General features: G+C 42.0%; 1 protein-coding gene across 1 annotated transcript; it reads left to right on the top strand.

Moving 5' to 3' along the window:
• Positions 1 to 206: 206 nt before the first annotated feature.
• LOC139444581 (geranylgeranyl transferase type-1 subunit beta-like) lies at positions 207 to 13,332 on the top strand. The gene is made up of 9 exons (XM_071225463.1): positions 207 to 304; positions 2,662 to 2,786; positions 4,152 to 4,219; positions 8,038 to 8,189; positions 9,168 to 9,300; positions 10,862 to 10,907; positions 11,767 to 11,951; positions 12,426 to 12,534; positions 13,164 to 13,332. The coding sequence occupies exons 1-9, from the start codon at positions 207 to 209 to the stop codon at positions 13,304 to 13,306; spliced, it is 1,059 nt and encodes a 352-aa protein (XP_071081564.1). The 3' UTR covers positions 13,307 to 13,332.
• The last annotated feature ends 4,399 nt before the right edge of the window (positions 13,333 to 17,731 follow it).

Here is a 17,731-nt window from a genome sequence, read left to right as displayed (position 1 = left end):
CCGTGTGTACATAGAGTGCCGTGGACAGTATTTTTTCTCGGTTTCAAGGATTTGGAAAGGGAAGAAAGCGAATTTGCTGCTAATTTATATGCAGAGAACAAGGTGCCACGGAAATTGCCAAGGGCAAAAGGTTTGGTTTTGTTCCGGTTTTTCATAGGTTGTCCGGATTTTACTTCATGACAGTCATACTACTTCCGGTGTAGAAAATGGCTGGGAATGAATTTGTGAGAGAAAAGCATGTCAAGTTTTTTGTTCGAACTCTTCAAATCCTGCCATCAAGTTGCGCATCGTTGGATACAAATAGGCAAGATTAACAAGTATATGCTGTTTCGGCAGTCAAACTCACTTAATGATGCAACACTTAGCATGAGTAACCAGCGACTGCGAGTCACGAAAACCGAATCATACGTTCGCCCCCAAAAGTTTTAGGTGTTCTAGAAAGTGAGATGTTCTCGAGTGAAAGATTGACATTTATTTATTTTATTGTCTTTAGTTGTGGATATACAGCTACCAATCGATCAGTTTGCTTGCAAAAAACGTCCAGAGACAACTTTTGAAGGCCTCGCCCAGGTGTCATCAGATACACGGTATTAGTTTTTTGTAAGGAAGATTTCACGACGGTAATGTAGATCACGCAACGGTAAGAATGCATTCAACTATGAATATGGAATCTGACTGATCATTCTGAGATTATCAAATCACCATAAACCCCCTCTGATTGAAACAGCCCCTCTTATTTGACAGCTGAATCACTGCAGAAGGTAATATTTATAGAATAGTACTTCTCTTTCAGTTATTCTCGGGAGGTAGTTTATAAAATAATTGTATGTACAATTATGGGATACAAAATGCAAAAGTGCAGGTTACTGTAATATTTCAAATATGTGTGGCAATACATTTTGTGCAGAAAACAGAGTGGACATCCTCGAATAGACTGTATTTAAAGTTTTAGGGACGAGAGAGCTCAGTATGAGGTGCTTTTTAATATAAGAGTGGGATGTCATATCTTTTGTTTTACGATGACCAATATGAAGTCTTTAAAGTGACATGTGTAGAACAACAACTTGCAAGGCTTGCTTAGTTTTCTTTAGGAGTTCCTACTTTGTGTTACCTTACAAAGTTGCTCTGATAATGCTTTCTTTGCTCGTCAAAACTGCTTGAGCATATAAGACAGCATATTTTGTCTAAAGACTGTTCGATCAACCACCCAATCAAAACACTGGACTCAACTCATACCGCTTTACTCAACTATATTTGCTATCACCAATAACATCATGAACATAGCATTTTATTTAGTCCTGGTAGAATGGAGATAAACGTACAGCTTTTTCAATGTAGAGTCTAGGTTACCAGTTGTTTTATCCATGCTAAATTGAAATTGGAACCTATGCATAGTGTGATGTTTCAAATGTTAAATTTAGGGCTGTCAAATCTACAGGTGACCTAGATCTACATTGAAAACACAATTTATGGAGGAGTATGACATTCCAAAAGACATTTAAATATTCTACTTGTTGATTACCTGCCTAGTGCTCGGCATTAACAAAGTAAAATAAGCACTGATCGGCTTGGGAGTCAGTGGACCGAGTCTAAGTGTGGTACCCATATTCAGCTGCAGCATGGAATATCAGTTGGCCAGCACTATAAAAACAATATAAAAGTGCAATAACTTTGAAGGCTGCGTAAAACCTCATTTCACCTCATCACAACTTTATGTCACAAAAAGATACATCTGACTGCCTCTGTGGTCCACTGGAAGAGCCAGAGAGCGGAAAGTCCGGGATTCGATCCCTGGTCGCGTCATACCAAAAGACGTTAAAAGATTGTACTTGTTACCCTGTCTGGCGCTCAGCATTAAGGGGCTAAAACAAGGACTGGTCGGCTCGAAGTCAGTATAATATGTCTGAGTGGGGTGTTCATGTTAAACTGCAGAATGGTATCGTAGTGTGCTAGCACTATAAATTGGCATCAGGACTAATACAAGTAGCCACACATGTACATGCACGTTGCTATAAAGTTCCATAATCTTGGATGGACGTTACACCCAATTTCACCACACCTAAAGACACATCTTGGATCTATCTATTGAGGATATTAACAGATGAGTATCATGGTAATAACTACTGTTTGACTTGTGCCAGGGAATGGATGTGCTGTCCGACTCGCATAAATATGGTTGCAATTTAACTAACAGGTTGCTACCACAGGTATTTATGGTTTAATCCCAGTCCATATGCATACCATGACAATATACAAGAATAACATCATGTCAACTGTCTTAGAGCTGATTGTAATACTTAATTGTAGACCCGTGAAGATCCTGGGTAGAATAGGTCTTCAGCAACCCTTGCTTGCCGTGAAAGTCAACTATGCTTGTCGTAAGAGGCGAATAACGGGATCGGGTGGGCAGGCTCACCGACTTGATTGATGCATGTCATTATGTCCCAATTGCTTTGAGCGATGTTCATGATGTCTATAAGTGGATTGTCTGTTCCAGACTGGATTATTTACAGACCGCCGTCATATAGCTTGAATATTTCTGAGTATGGCGTTAAACAACAAACAAACATACAAACTAGATGGTATCTCCTTATTGTTGTCCTACATCTACACAGAGGTAAATGGACTGATGTATGACCGTGTTGTTGCTACTGTTTACAGAATGACCATTGCCTTTTTTGCCCTGTCTGGCCTTGATGTTCTGTGTGCCTTGAATGCCATTGAGAAGGAGAAACAAGACATCATTGACTGGATTTACTCCCTCCAAGTTTTGCCAGATGAACAAGGTTTGTTATGCACATGTTATACCTGGTTGAATGACATGAGTCTCAAGATCGTGTTGTTGGTTGAACATGTTGTTGGGTGAATGTGTTGCTGATTGAACATGTTGGTTGAACATGTTGTTGATTGATTGTTGTTGGTTGAACGTGTTTTTGATTGAATGTGTTGCTGATTGAACGTAATGTTGATTGAATGTGTTGCTGATTGAACATGTTGGTTAAATGTGTTGTTGGTTAAATGTGTTGTTGGTTGAATGTGTTGTTGGTTGAACGTGTTGTTGGTTGAATGTGTTGTTGGTTGAACGTGTTGTTGGTTGAACGTGTTGTTGGTTGAACGTGTTGTTGGTTGAACGTGTTGTTGGTTGAACGTGTTGTTGGTTGAATGTGTTGTTGGTTGAACGTGTTAATGGTTAAATGTGTTGTTGGTTGAATGTGTTGTTGGTTGAACGTGTTAATGGTTGAATGTGTTGTTGGTTGAACGTGTTAATGGTTGAATGTGTTGTTGGTTGAACGTGTTAATGGTTGAATGTGTTGTTGGTTGAACGTGTTGTTGGTTGAATGTGTTGTTGGTTGAACGTGTTGTTGGTTGAACGTGTTGTTGGTTGAACGTGTTAATGGTTGAAGTGTTGTTGGTTGAACGTGTTGTTGGTTGAACGTGTTGTTGGTTGAATGTGTTGTTGGTTGAACGTGTTGTTGGTTGAACGTGTTGTTGGTTGAACGTGTTGTTGGTTGAATGTGTTGTTGGTTGAATGTGTTGTTGGTTGAACGTGTTAATGGTTGAATGTGTTGTTGGTTGAACGTGTTGTTGGTTGAATGTGTTGTTGGTTGAATGTGTTGTTGGTTGAACGTGTTAATGGTTGAATGTGTTAATGGTTAAATGTGTTGTTGGTTGAATGTGTTGTTGTGATAGGAATAAAAATTTGTTACACATATTTTGTAAATTATATCATATAAGTAGGGTCAGTTCGTATGTTTGAGTGAAGTTACATAAAACAAAACAAAACTATCAACAAATGTTTGTGGCCTTCCTGTTTTGATAAACTTTTGGATGTTTTCTTGATGTTTTCCACAATTTGGTGACCAACTGTCTTGGAGGCAAGGAAAAAAGAATTCTGCCTAAACACTTCATTAGTGAAGTCTGGAGTTGTCTATAAACAATGTATGAAGTGAAAAGAAAACATAGGTAATCATGTTTATTTGACATGATCTGATATTATGTTTCAAGATCAATTCCAAGCATGACTGTGGTCAACTCCACTCTGTATGTTCAGTGATCAGCTATAGTATCACTGGCTAACAGTCTCTTTAAACATTTTAAAGTTTTGAACAGGGAATAATGTTTAGTCAGAGCTCCTGTGGTGCCTATTTCAGGTGCAAACCGACCCCAGTGTGGGTTCAGGGGATCCTCAACACTGGGGCATCACCATGATCCGGCCAAGGTAGGGAATACCGCTCGTGTTGCCACAACCTCTGTTGCTGGACACAGCATCCTCAATGGCTCCTCTTAGACTGAATGGCACCCGTGGGGATTTTGGCTTAGAATTGAACCCCAGAAACCTGTGTTTGTCCTAGGAGGTGACTTGATGGATCGAATCGTCAGGCTCTGTGACTTTATTGATTGGAAATAGCAGCAATAGAAACTAACTGTTTTCAACTTTATAATGATAACATATAGCAAAACCCTTAATAATGGCAAATTTCCATAAGTCCTTATGAGACCTTAACTATTGGGCAGTTTGACAAGGACTATAGGACTAGTGCCACTTTCTGATGCTGCATAGGCAGATCCGGTGGGGGGGGGGGATGTAGGTGGCTTTTGATAACCAAATGTAGTTTGTTGTAGGCTGTAAATTAGGCTGAGAGTGAATTTTGTTATTTTGGACCCCTCCCTTTTATAAAATGCTGGATCTGGCGTGGATTGTTGCTCGCAATATCAATCACTGGATTCAGACTCAATTATGCAGGGCGCCATCACATACATGGAATATTGCTGAGTGCGTCATTAAACAACAAATAATGAAACACAGATCATGTAGATTGAAGTATCTCATGAAATACAGGCAAAGCATGTCTCTGATTGCCATGCAGCCCTTTAGTCCTATTGTTTCTGGACTTGGCTTATTGCAAGTTATTGAAGCCCATCATGCATGCCCACTCTCCTACCCAGAACTCCCTGCATCTGCAGTCAGTCTTATCCATCTACCGCAGTCTGGCAGGATGTGATGATGTCATGTCTTCCACAGTCCATTCAGCAGACTACATGTGTTGATCATCTGTGTATTGTTCATTGTAATCGTGAAATGTGCAGACATTGAACTCCTATCGAGAGCTACCAACACGGCCACTTTGTTGTTTGAAGGTACTTTATCATACACCTCACAGAGCCATGTTGTAGGATATCATAATTATTATGCCCAACAATCTGTATCGCTCTGACTGACAGCTCTGATTTCAGTATTAGAGTGTTTGTTTACAAAGAAAAGTGTCCAGTATACTTTATTTAGTCTTACTTATGGACAAGCATTATGTGATTTTACTCCACCAGAAAAGGGCTTCGGACTAGTTGCTGAAGTTACAGACAGTGTTTTTGTTTTAACCATGTCAACAGCTTTTTCAATAGGTAATGCATTAGTGGACTGAACTGAATGTAGTCGAATTATGAAGACACTGTTTGTTTGTTTGTTGGTTGGTTGTTTAACGCCGCACTCAGCAATATGCCAGCTATGTGACTGCAGTCTGAAAACGATCAAATCTGGACCAGACCATCCAGTGACTGACATCATGAACATCAATTCACGCAATTGGGATACGATGACATGCAGTAACCAAGCCTCATCACCCGATCGCCGCTTACAACAAGCATAGTCATCTTTTACTGCAAGAATGGGTTGCTGAAGACCTATTCTAACCGGATCTTCGTGGGTCCGATGTACACAATGGTTTTCACGATTTGGTCTCATTGGTCTGTGCAAGAGTGTATACTGTAAATAAAGTACAGGGCGGAGCGGGGAGAAAACTTTTTGTCAGATTAGACAGATGTCGGATTACATTCTACTGTATACATGGTATAGGTATTCCAAACTTTTTTCCAATAATGATAGGGGGCACGGGTGGCCCAGTCGTCTAAGGCGCCGTGATTCGCTGTGCAGAGTTGTGTCCCTTTGGCACGCCAGAAACCTATGATTGTGGGTTCGAATCCCGGTTCGCCCTGATTATGTTTCTAGGTTTGTCAGCACCAAACCCATGCTCGTGGGTTTCACCGAGGTGGTAAACGTCTGAGACCTGCATCACTTCGGGCTTTCCTCCCACATTAAGCTGACACGCCGCGATATAACTGTAATAATGTTATAAGCAGCATTAAACCCAACTCACTCACTCCAATAATGATAATAATTATTATAATGATAATAATAATAATAATAATAATAACATCAGGACTTAAAACAAACGCTGGGGACAAACTGTAATTTTCACATGCTGAACTTCCATGACCATGTTAATGTACACTGATGTATACGATTTATGAAAGTATATGCTGTTTATGTGTTGATCACTCAATACCAGCATAGTGAGGAGCACCTGTTTCACTGAAGCATGGAACATCTAGTCTCCGAACAAAGCCTCCTCAGTAACACATTAGCCTCAGACCATCGCACTGGTCGCTTCATTGATTTCTGCTGGTGGCTAACGAGGGCTACATGGTGGCACTATGTTGTCTGCCAGGTTGATGGTTCTCAGTCTCAGATAAAGTCATATTCAATGAAGCTACTAATCGTGTTACCTTCTTGTTTCTTTACCATGGTTACCATATTGATCATGAATACTGGCCATGTTTATATATTGATGTGCAATCTGATACAACACATATCCCACCTGCTACTAAATTAGTGATGCAGTGCAAATTCATATTTTAGCACATAAACATATCTCCGAATTGTTAGTGTCTGAACCCCCTCATGGTGAATCCAGGTTAGAGGAGGTCCCCAGCAACCTATGCTGGTCATGAGAGGTGACCAAATGGTGTGTGTGGCATCTTACTTGAGGGCGTGGATCATTGCTCACAATCATGACAATAGAAATCATTGGATTGTCTGGTGCACACTTGATTATTTCTGTGCAGAGTTGCGTCCCTTGGGCACACCAGAAACCTATGATTGTGGGTTCGAATCCCAGTTCGCTCCGATTATGTTTCTAGGTTTGTCAGCACCATACCCGTGCTCGTGGGTTTCACCGAAGTGGTAAACGTCTGAGACCTGCATCACTTCGGGCTTTCCTCCCACATTAAGCTGACGCGCTGCGATATAACTGGAATACTGTTTAAAGCGCCGTTAAACCCAACTCACTCACTTGATTATTTACAGGCCATCATCATATAGCTGATGTATAGCCGAGTGTGTTGTTAATTCTGTCTGCAGAGTTGTGGCCCTTGGGCACACAAGAAACTTATTATTGTGGGTTCGAATCCTGGTTTCGTCGCAATAATGTTTTTAGGTTTGTCAGCACCATACCTGGTCCCTTGTCTAAGCAGTCATTGGTCTAAACACTCACTGGTCTAAGCAGTCATTGGTCTAAATTCTTCCTGGTCAAAGCACTGATTGGTCAGAGAATTCATTAGTCAAAGCACTCATTGGTCTGAACTCTCCCTGGTCTAAGCACTTATTGGTCTAAACTCTCCCAGGTCTAAGCACCCCCTGGTCTGAGCACTCCCTGGCCTAAGCAGTCATTGGTCTAAACACTCACTGGTCTAAGCAGTCATTGGTCTAAATTATTCCTTTGTCAAAGCACTCATTGATCTGAGAATTCATTAGTCAAAGCACTCATTGGTCTGAACTCTCCCTGGTCTGAGACCTCATTGGTCTAAGCACTCATCGGTCTAAGCACCCCCTGGTCTGAGAACTGATTGGTCTAAGTACTAATTTGTCTAAGCACTCCCTGGTTTAAGCACTCACTGGTCTAAGCGCTCATTGGTCTAAGAACTCATTGGTCTAAGTTCTCCCTCGTCTAACAACTAATTGGTCTAAGCTCTCTCTAAGCACTCATATTTCAAAGCACTCATTGGTCTGAACACTCATTGGTCTGAGCGCTCACCGGAATAAACACTCATTGGTCCAAACTCTCACTGGTCAAAGCACTCAAAGTACAACATGTGGAAGTTGTGAAAGACTTTCTGACCGTCATTACAGTCCAATATGTATTTAATAGTGTGAATATGATGACTGAAGACATTGTATGTTACATTGTTCCCTTTCCCCTTCAGGCACGTACAAAACCTATTGTATACGACAGTGGACACATCGCCATGACCTACACAGCCCTGGCGTCACTGGTGATTCTCGGAGATGATTTGTCCCGACTTGACAAGGATGCCATCATCAGTGGTCTCAAGGCTCTGCAGCAAGACGATGGCAGGTGAGTCCACTCTGTTGCAGTGCTGATCTGGGCAGTGGGGTAGCCCAGTGGTTAAAGCGTTCGCTCGTCGGGCCAAAGTCCCAGGTTCGAGTCCCCATATGGGTACAATGTATGAAGCCCATTTCTAGGGTCCCCCGTCGTGATTTTGCGGGAATATTGCTGAACCCTTACTCACTCACCTTGCTGATCTGGGTGATACTGGGGGCACACTTGTTTTTATCCCAAAAATACATAACTGCAAGTGATTCTGAGGCATTTAATTGGCTAACCAAGAAGGGTTTTTTTAGTTTATGTTTCCATAATCCGATAAAATTTGGGCCTATCCACTCACATTCTTTCCTGGTTGGCAGATAATAGAATGGGCAGGGCTTGTGTTGCAGCATTGCGCTTCATATGGTGTCACTGATTCCGTGATGTCTACAGTGTTTTGTGTGTTTAAATAAGCAGTCTGTGAACATGGTGAAGTTTCTATTGTTGATGAACTTATTTATAAGAATTGACTAATATGTTTAATGCGTGTATGGAGTTACATGGTATGCAAACTGTTTTTAACGTTTATGGCTCCATAAACGCAAAAAATATTGAAGTTATCGCTAAATCACACTAAACAGTTCAAGATATGTCTGTCCATCTGTTTCATTTCAATTAATGTTACCAGGGTCTCATAATTGGATAATATGCCTTGAAGTTTAATAGCCATGCCTCATTTCAAATAATTTCCATAATCTTAACCAAAAAAAATTTGTCTATCAATATATATTTGCAGTCACTATCTGTAGTCACTATGCAATGAAGAGCTGCAAGCTCCTCACAGCGATTGCCCTCTGGCGGAGCTCTCTACTGCTGCCACCAGACATGGCTCCTCACTGTGATAGGTGGCTACAACCATGCGTGGAGTTAACCTCATAACCGACCCTGATGTTTACGAGTGATGACAACATATGGGGTTCTGTGTTCACTGACCTGAGTGTGTTTCAGCTTCTGTGCGATGCCGGAGGGCAGTGAGCATGACATGAGGTTTGTCTACTGCGCGTCCTGCATCAGCTACATGCTGAAAGACTGGAGCGGTATCAACATCCAGACCACTGCAGACTACATCAAGAACAGTGTGGTGAGTGGACATCTCTGTGAGCTGCTGAATACTCACTGTCTCATCAAGGGGTTACACGGGGTACTGAATCACTATGTAGTCAGCCCTAGGTCCTCGCAGTGTCCCTTGTTTTACAGCACTTCAGCCCCCATAGGTCCCCAGTGCCCCTTGTCTGACAGTATTTCAGCCCCCCTAGGCCCCCAGTGTCCCTTGTCTTACAGCACTTCAGCCCCCATAGGTCCCCAGTGTCCCTTGTCTTACAGCACTTCAGCCCCCATAGGTCCTCGCAGTGTCCCTTGTTTTACAGCACTTCAGCCCCCATAGGTCCCCAGTGTCCCTTGTTTTACAGCACTTCAGCCCCCATAGGTCCCCAGTGTCCCTTGTTTTACAGCACTTCAGCCCCCATAGGTCCCCAGTGTCCCTTGTTTTACAGCACTTCAGCCCCCATAGGTCCCCAGTGTCCCTTGTTTTACAGTACTTCAGCCCCCATAGGTCCCCAGTGTCCCTTGTCTTACAGCACTTCAGCCCCCATAGGTCCCCAGTATCTCTTGTCTTACAGTACTTCAGCCCCCATAGGTCCCCAGTGTCCCTTGTCTTACAGCACTTCAGCCCCCATAGGTCCCCAGTATCCCTTGTCTTACAGTACTTCAGCCCCCATAGGTCCCCAGTGCCCCTTGTCTTACAGCACTTCAGCCCCCATAGGTCCCCAGTATCCCTTGTCTTACAGTACTTCAGCCCCCATAGGTCCCCAGTGTCCCTTGTTTTACAGCACTTCAGCCCCCATAGGTCCCCAGTATCCCTTGTCTTACAGCACTTCAGCCCCTATAGGTCCCCAGTGTCCCTTGTTTTACAGCACTTCAGCAGCCATAGGTCCCCAGTGTCCCTTGTCTTACAGCACTTCAGCCCCTATAGGCCCCCAGTGTCCCTTGTCTTACAGCACTTCAGCAGCCATAGGTCCCCAGTATCCCTTGTTTTACAGTACTTCAGCAGCCATAGGCCCCCAGTGTCCCTTGTCTTACAGTACTTCAGCAGCCATAGGTCCCCAGTGCCCCTTGTCTTACAGCACTTCAGCCCCTATAGGTCCCCAGTGTCCCTTGTTTTACAGCACTTCAGCAGCCATAGGTCCCCAGTATCCCTTGTCTTACAGCACTTCAGCCCCTATAGGCCCCCAGTGTCCCTTGTCTTACAGCACTTCAGCAGCCATAGGTCCCCAGTGTCCCTTGTCTTATGAAAATACAGCATGTCCTATTTCGTAATCCTAGATAAATCCATCTTAAAGAGGTGTGCTTTGATACCTTTTTCATCTTGGGATCAACACTATGATTGTGTATTGTATAGATTCTACATGACATTGAAGAATGCTTGATTCTGATTGGTTAAAAAGAGGTGGTTACAGCGCTCACTTCCTAATTTAAATGAGAGGTATCTACTCTACAGTGGGACTACATCAAATTTCAAAACACAGTAAATTTATCTCCGAAATACCAATATCCAACTAATCTCACCTGTGGGTGCTAAGTTATGGACAAGATGAAGGTGTTGTTGGTCCAGTGACTGATACTTGGTACTCCTTCTGCTTCAGTCCTACGAGGGAGGCATTGCCCAGGGCCCAGATGCAGAGGCCCATGGTAAGTTCCAGTGTGTGGAGTACTCTTTGTTCATAGGGACCACCTCCGTGGTCTAGTGGTAGAGCATCCGCCCAGAGAGTGGAAGGTCCGGGGTTCAATCCTCGGCAACATCATACCAAAAGACCTTAAAAAATGGTACTTGTTGTTACCATGTCTCACGCTCAGTATTAAGGGGCTTGGTTGACACATGTCATCGATCCCAATTGCGTGGATTGATGCTCATGACTTGATTATTTACAGACCGCCGTCATATAGCTGGAATATTGCTGAGTGCGGCATTTAAACAACAAACAAACCAACCACAGTGATCTGCGGATGTTTCAGGGTCTTAGGATCTGTTCCCCAGTGTCTTTTAGTGGGGCTCCAAGGGCAGGATCTAATTTGGGCGGGATAGTTTGCATTAATGTCATCACTACCAAGAATCAAGGATTATTTGCACTGAATGCCCTTGGGAGCCCACTTAAGACACCGGGGCAGATCCTAGGCATCATAAAGGCCTGTGGTGAGTTCCAGGTTGTGGGGGGTCTCTCTGTCGGACCTTTAACATCTGTTGTAACTGGGCTTCCAATGGCAGGATGTGTCCTTTATCAGGATATTTGTATTCTTGTTGTCGCTACTAAGAACCAAGAAATATTTGAAACTTAAAACAATTTGACTTACCCAAAATTACAAAAACACTGCTGTAGAAAAATGTCTGATAAAAACAGCTGATTAAAAAATCATGAAAATGTCTGAATGCCATTGGTCTCAAACTCGCTGATAATACACCGGGTGACTGTGACACCACATTCTGCAGGTCAAAAATATTGTAATCTTCTGTAGTTTTACAGTACAACTCTTCTCTCGGGTTCTCTTGCAGGGGGCCCCACGTTCTGTGGCCTTGCATCACTAGTTCTCATGGACAAGCTACAGAGTTCTTTCACACCTAGGCAAGTATCGCGGTTAAAACGATGGTGCATCAGTAGACAACAAACTGGTTTCCAGGGGCGACCGAACAAACCAGTCGACACGTGTTACTCCTTCTGGGTTGGAGCAACATTACAGGTACGACTCTCACACACAGTTTTGTAATCACCGTCGATTCAAACATTGCGCCATACCAGTCTTTCTACTTGGCAGGATATTTTCAAAAATCACCAGAAATGTCAAATGTGTAATATTAAACTTCTGTTGTTGTGTATGCTACTTTCAGCACTTGCCCATGGTGAACAGCACTTTCAGTAGCAATTCACAGTGTTAGAAACTAACAGTTTTAGTCAACTAGTCCTTTTAATGATAACATATTGCAAAACTCATAAAAAGGGCAACTTTCTACTAGTCCTTATGATACCTTAACTATTGGGCAGTTTGGCAAGGACTACAGGACTAGTGTCAATTTCTAACGCTAAATTCAAAGTAATTGTAATACCACCCAAACACCTTCCTTGAGTAACTTGTTTCTGAATGCAGGAGTGCTCTCCCTTTATCAATTATCTCCCTTTAATTGTTTAATAGTTCTCTGATTTGTTTCTGCTTCAGCTTCTAGATACTTTTGAATTATCAAGTTTTGAATTCAACCGTTCCTACATCCTACAAACTCAGTCCAATGTAACAGGTGGCTTTGCAAAATGGCCAGAAAGCACTCCAGGTATAGTACACTCAGCCTCAGGGCCAGCGCCAAGCCACACTAGTTGTAATACTATACTAATAGGCTATATAAATATCTTCAGTGTTCATCTTCAGCTTTAGGAATAAAATTAATGTTCAAAGCTGTTCAAACACAATTGTGTCCCTTTGCCATGCCAGGATCTGCTAGTTCACCAGTTATACCGTAATGGACGTAATAAGCGCCCAGGGCGCTCTTTAAATTAGAAATAGGAGATCCTTTTAGAATATAATTTTGTTGAGAAGAAAAAACAGGATTGAAAATTTTATGGTTTGTGCTGACAGCCTGAAATGATACAAAAGAAAAATCTGTGCGTATTATACACGACAGATATATTTTCCAGAATTGAATTGCCCATAATTAAGGGTACATATAACACACGAGTGCGTATTATACACAAATTAATATGTCTTGTGTAGATCGATACTCATGATGTTATTACAGGATGGTCTGGTCCAGACTCAATTATTTACAGGCTGCAGTTATGTAGCTGGAATATTGCTGAGTGCAGCATTAAACAACAAACAAACAAACAGAATTCCTTTATGGTGATAGGACAGAAGTATGTACAGGGTGCAGTAGATGTACATTATCCTATTATGATGTTTTAGATGCTCTCCATGCCTATTTTGGCATCTGTGGCTTGTCGCTGATGAAGGAGCCTGGCCTCGCATCCCTCCATCCTGCTCTCAACATCAGCCAGCGGGCAGCAGACCATCTTCACACTCTCCACCAGCAGTGGCAGGAGGAGTAGATGGTAGACGGCCACCAGGGGGCGCCGAGGGGACCGGGTGGGGGAGGGGGGTGGAGCTCAGAGCAGGGGGAGTTGGCAGAGTTGGCTCCCGGGACCGGGTGGGGGAGGGGGGTGGAGCTCAGAGCAGGGGGAGTTGGCAGAGTTGGCTCCCGGACCCAGGGAAGTTGGAGCTCGGAGCAGGGGGAGTTGGAGCCAGCTGCTGCAGTCGCCTCCCTGCTACAAGGATTTCACTGTGATTATATGAGTGCTAAATCCATGCCTTTACTATTCTATGCTGTGATTGAGCCTGTGCATACATCAGTCGGAGGTGTTCCCAGATTACAGCACGACAGACTGTGTTCCGTCAACATTCACTGAAACAGCTGAACAGAGAGTTGACTTGGTGATATTTGTATCAGGGAATTCACGATATTTCACTTGGTACACAAAATGGTGAAAACAAATGGTTATTGTGTCAATGCAAACGTTTGATGTGGTACTGGCTGCCTATATTTATCTTCACTCGAGGCCAAGTACTTCACAAGCCACAAAATCCATTTATTTCAGGGTGGTAAATATGAGTTTCACTTTACAGTTGTCATTTTATCATTATGTGATAACGGCAGTTTACTTGTAACTTTCTGAAGACATTAACGTTAAGAAACAAACTTGTCTCAAACTTTATTTGGCCTCAAAGTTATAAAAGCAAAAGAGATGTGTTCATGCTGGGTAAGATAGAAGACCTAAGAAAACAGAACCAAAACTTTGGTACTAGCGCCCCATAATGGACATAACTATTGAAAGCTCTTGTCAGATTTTTAACACCTCGGTTCTTGCCACCATACTAAGTTAAAGTTTGCGAACAAGACACTCTGTGCGAGGGGAAGGAACTAGCAAAAGCTTATTCACATTCAGAAATCATTTAAATTTGAAGTAAACGAAATGTTTGTTTGTACAAAAACTCTTTGTATTGTATTAGCACAATGCTGTCTATCACACAGGAAAACAGGGCTGGTGTGATGGGAGTTCCTGAGAGTCAGAATTCCTGTCAGGACTTACCAACATCTGTGCCTCGCCATGTCCACATTGTGCCAGCCAGTTCTCACCTGTTTTGGTAGAAGACAACCTTCGTGATATCATATTGACGACACTGAAATAACATGGAGATCTATTGATTGTTGCAATTTGTTGAAATGTTTGGTTCAAATGACCTGCTTTGTTAGGGCATATCCGGACACTGGAAAAGTCCTCGTCCACTGTGTACCTACCTGTAGCCGACTGTAGCAAACCGTAGCAGACTGTAGCGGACTGTAGGTCTAGTGAAGCAATGTACACTGGAGCACCTGGCGTCATCAGTCAGGTGTCACCAGTCAGGTGTCGCACAGACAAAGATACACAACATCAGATTGTGTGATACTTGCATAGCAGAACTTTCTTACGTCAGTTGCTTTATTAAACAGTTTCTTTGATTTTTCTTTATACTATTTCATGCCTTTTTAATCCAATCATTCCCTGAATTAACCGTGACAACTTTGGTGCATAAGTATAATCATCATGAAACATGTTTTCTTCAATATATTAATTTGAAATAACTCTCTTCATGTGACACATTTGCTTTTTCCCTCATTAAGTATTCACAATACAATACCTTATTTCCTAGAATGGTTTTGACTAGACATGGCTGTAGTTTGAGTACATCACTTCAATTCCTGGTAGAAGAATCTGCACTGTAAGTTCCAAACACTTCCAACATTTGGCCATTCAGACCCTTCAAATGCATTTCTAGGCATGAGTTGATATTAGGCATTATTTTATTTCCACCAGCCAGTGGCAGTCATTGTGTTATTTAATATTATACAATTGCTGTTTTATTGGACGATGTGTGGTCTCTCCATCAGCAGGTTCTTGTATGACCATGCTCTTACAGCCAAAAACTATTGTCACATTCCTAGCCAGGGTTGTCTCCCTTAGACCAATGGCTGACAACCCATGATTTGGAGAAGCATTAAGGATTGTATGTCTGAGTTATGATAGAGATATGTATGAGCGACCATACAGTCAAAACATGGAAATAGATGTGTTAGACTTAGTGAAGAAGACATCAAATATTACTACTAATAATTATCATTTGCAAAGATCTATATGAATTGTGAAATATATAATCAAAATTTTATAAAACTTTAGTGAACAACACAGACAGAAAAAAGTAGCTAAGAAAAGCCATCCAAAACAGAATCAGTGAACACCAGTTGCTAAAGGTCAACATTCACAAAGGGAACACCAGATGGCGCAACTGTGCTACATTATTTTATGAGGTCACGTTGTGTATGAGGAATGACATAGTGCAGGGGGGTGTTATGCCCCCCATATGTGTACAGTGACGTTTATCAGAAAAGTTTAGTGATTTCTTCATAACATTTGACTAGTTTGAATACTATTCACCTATTTTGTCATTTGATATATGTTTGGGGGGCCTATTGCCACCCGTGACATGCTGACTCGGTTACAACAACTAAAGTTTACCTTGGTTCCTTAAACCAAAATTTTAAAAGGCAAACATTCCATGAAATGAACTCGAATCAATCAAAACACCTTTAGGGGCACGGGTGGCCCAGTCGTCCAGGCGATGTGATTCACTGTGCAGAGTTGCGTCACTTGGGCACGCCAGAAATCTATGATCGAATCCCAGTTCGCCCCGATTATGTTTCTAGGTTTGTCAGCACCACACCCGTGCTCGTGGGTGTCAAGGAAGTGGTAAACGTCTGAGACTTGCATCACTTTGGACTTTTCTCCCACATTAAGCTGACACGCCGTGATATGACTGGAATACTGTTAAAAGCGGCGTTAAACCCAACTCACTCACTCACTCAAAACACCTATTCTGAAACAGGGTTGCCGTAAGACATGCCTTTTCGGGTCACGTACTGCACTCAGGGACTGTGTAAATACTCTATATCAACATGCACTAAGATTAGTTCACATATCCATTCAGCCCTCTATTTAAGTTCACCACCACCTGGTATTTTTATATAATATTATTTCACATGTAGGGTTTTTCTGGTAATAATATTGTCATATGGCAGGACATTTAAGGGAGCGACTGTGAGGAATGGTTGAATCTGATTGGTCAATCAGGGGTTTCAAATCGCAGTAACATACCAGTGTATGTTATCACCTGTAACTAGCTGTAGAAAGTCAACTTGGACATGAAATGTTCTGCTGTTCATCGATAAGTTATCGTTTTACTTGAAGAATTAGAACAATGGTTGAATTATATAACGACAATAGTTTATTTTTTTTGCTGTTTTTGTTAGAATGTTATTGACAGTTCTACATTTAAATAGCATTACAACACAGCTCTGAAACGGCTGGTTCCATGGGGAAATCCTGTGGAAACGTTTACTACTGCTGTGATACAAGTAAACAGTGTACACTAGACGTTCTTGCTAGGATCACAACATACATACAAGTACAGGAGAAGTTGCCATGGTTACAGTGCCACTTGGAGGATGTGCCATATATGTGTGGTGAATGTTCACTGTTATAACACTGTTATATGCATGTACATATATCAAGCCTTGCAGTGAAGGATGTGGACAAGAAGACTTGGGGTGGGATTTTGTGGGATTATGTGAAACCACTAAGAGTGTATATCTGGGATGTTACAAATAATTGTAATGTTTGTATAATGAACCTTCAAATATATTTCAGTATTGATTGATCTTGTACCAGAATTCTGTATATTATGGGGGTGTCACAATTTATTGCAAATCAAACCTTTGAAAATATTGAAACATGGATAGAATATCCTGTAGCAGAAAGCCTATGCTGTACACTGGCACAAGTCCAGCTAGCTGGGCTGTGTGGTCTCTTTGTTTGCTTGTTGTTTAACACAGCACTCACCAATATTCCAGCTATATGATGGCGGTCTGTAAATAGCCTGTCTTGACCTGACAATCCAGTGATTGACATCATGAGCATCCATCCACGCAGTTGGGATACGATGACATGTATCAGCGAGCATGACCCCCCGATCCCATAGTTGCCTTTTACGCCAGGCATGGGTTGCTGAAGACCTATTGTACCGGATCTTCACAGGTCAGGCTGTGTGGGAGTTGAACTGACAACAGTCATTTTTAACCCATTTATTTGGGTACCTTTACAATAATAAATATCATGCTTCAATGTCCTCAATATTTTCACAATCTGTGTACGTATTATGAGTTTGTGAATTGTGACACCCCTAAAACCTCAATCTTCAGTGTTACTTTGAGAGTGTATAATGTATCTGACATGCAAGACAAGGGATGTTGTTTTATAAAGGATGATGTAGTGTGCTTTAAAGGATGTCTTTATTTATATACAGGGGGTGACTGAAAAGTTCTGAGCCAAGCTACGAAGGATGTATAGAGCAGACTTACCAGTTTGCATGTATTAAATACAGTA

This window comes from Haliotis cracherodii, unplaced genomic scaffold (genome assembly GCF_022045235.1).
Source record: "Haliotis cracherodii isolate W230 unplaced genomic scaffold, xgHalCrac1.p SCAF_57, whole genome shotgun sequence".
NCBI lineage: Eukaryota > Metazoa > Mollusca > Gastropoda > Lepetellida > Haliotidae > Haliotis > Haliotis cracherodii.
Note: the sequence above shows the minus strand (reverse complement) of the source record. Positions and strands in the feature narration are given on the sequence as shown.